Source organism: Gossypium hirsutum, chromosome A02 (assembly GCF_007990345.1).
Source record: "Gossypium hirsutum isolate 1008001.06 chromosome A02, Gossypium_hirsutum_v2.1, whole genome shotgun sequence".
Classification (NCBI taxonomy): Eukaryota; Viridiplantae; Streptophyta; class Magnoliopsida; order Malvales; family Malvaceae; genus Gossypium; species Gossypium hirsutum.
Window position 1 is genome coordinate 808,295 of NC_053425.1, and position 1,975 is coordinate 810,269.

Below are 1,975 nucleotides of genomic sequence, written 5' to 3' on the forward strand. Positions count from 1 at the left end.
AGTAATGGAAAATTAATATGACATTTTATATCATTATTTCATATGAAAATTTTAGTATAGATTGCACAACTTGTATTTGTGCAATTTACCCTAAAATTTATTCAACTTACACAAACTTCTCATCCAACCAGAAAAAGCTTAGGAACTTGATACGCATGCTTCCCTAGGGCAAGAAAAGCACCAAGTTTTTATCTTTAAATAGCAAAGCCCTTGAGGTTTAGGGTAAATCAAAGCATAAGCACAAGAGTGAAAAAGGCCATCGAGAGAGATACTTCGTTTGTGCAAATGACATTGCCAAGGTTCATCGTTCTCAAAGCCCCCGATGCCGAAAACTACCTCTGCTACAGACCCCGCAATGGCACCTACAAGGGCTACGCCGAGTTCACCGAAAGGACGGTTGTGAGCGCAAATGCGAAATTCGAAGTGGAGTTCGCTAAAAATGGGCTGGTGCACATAAGGAGCTGTACCACAAACAAATATTTGAAACGAATTCATAAACCTTCCATCACCAGAAGTCCAAATGAGGAGTATTGGATTACTATAACCGCCGATAAGCCGGAAGAAGACCGATCCAAGGAGTCATGCACATTGTTCAAGCCTATCTTGGAAGACTCTTTACATGGTAATTATCGATTTGTCCATGTTCAATCTGGACACTATTTATGCTTATGGCCATTGGCTACATCGGAACTCCGTCGTGGCGTGTTGGCAAACCACAATCATGTTGCAGATAATCAGAATGCTATCTTCAAAGTTATTGATTGGGAGTCGTTGGTGATTCTGCCTCGGTTCGTTGCTTTCAAAGGAAACAATAATATGTTCCTTGGCCTTACTGAAGTTGGGGATCAACCGCCTTTAAAATTCTCGTGTGGGGATGTTGGTGATCACCAGGTGACAATGGAGGTTTTTTATATGAAGAATGGAGACATCCGGTTCAAGCCGCTTTATTTCGATAAGTTCTGGAGGAGTAGCCAGAATCGTATTTTGGTGGATTCTAATGAAGCTATAGGCAACGATAACAATAAGAACACTCATTTTCGTGCCTTCAAAGTCGACAGCAAGACCATAGCTCTGCTCAACGTCGGCAACGATTTGTTCTGCAACTGCAAGAGCGTCTTAAACAGGGAAACGACCGGTATCCTTACTGCAACCGTCCCTTCGATTACTAAAGAAACCTACCTACGTGTTCTAGAGCCTGTGTTGTCAAGGACGATTTATAATCTCCGATACGCCACAGAAAATGCTCGGGTCTATAACGAAAAGGTCCTTGTTGTAGCCCAGAATTCCGCCACTAACCGTACCACTCAAGCCAACACACTCGATGTGAAACTTTCCTATAGTGAGACCAGTACCAGTACTTGGCTAACTCATTTTACACTAGGTCTTGAAACCAAAGCCACCTTCCAAGTCGGGGTCCCGTTCATCGGTGAAACGGGTGTCGAAATATCTCCCAAATACGAAACAGGAATCGAGTGGGGAAAGACCAAGACGATGACCACCGACATGGAAGTTACGCACCAAGTTATTGTGCCGCCCATGACTAAGGTGACCGTGTATCTTAAGATGACCAATGGCACGTGCGATGTTCCTTTCGTGTTCACTCAAAAAGACACTCTTTATAATGGGACCTTCGTTACAACTGATGTCCTAGGTAACACTTTCACCGGTACTAATTATTACAACATCCAATATGATAGCAAAGAAGAACCCCTCACCTCTGAACCCCCCACCTCTGGAAATCAGAACATCACCCTACTTTGTCAGATAATTTAAAATGAAAATTTAAAAGAAAATATTGTAAAAGTTTTCATTTCAAAGTTTTAATATAAACTATCATTCGCACTTTTTTTTTTAATTTTAGTTTTTTATTTTAGAAATTATGCAGTAACATTTTACTTTTCTTTAAAATTTTCATTTTAAATTATATCATATAACATTTTTACATGACATTTAATGATTAAGCTAACGGTTTTAA

General features: G+C 40.3%; 1 protein-coding gene across 1 annotated transcript; it reads left to right on the forward strand.

The window, feature by feature from the left end:
* The first annotated feature begins 285 nt into the window (after positions 1-285).
* LOC107927408 (uncharacterized) lies at positions 286-1,773 on the forward strand. Its single transcript, XM_016858456.2, has one exon. It carries the CDS (start codon positions 286-288, stop codon positions 1,771-1,773), a length of 1,488 nt encoding a protein of 495 aa, XP_016713945.1.
* The last annotated feature ends 202 nt before the right edge of the window (positions 1,774-1,975 follow it).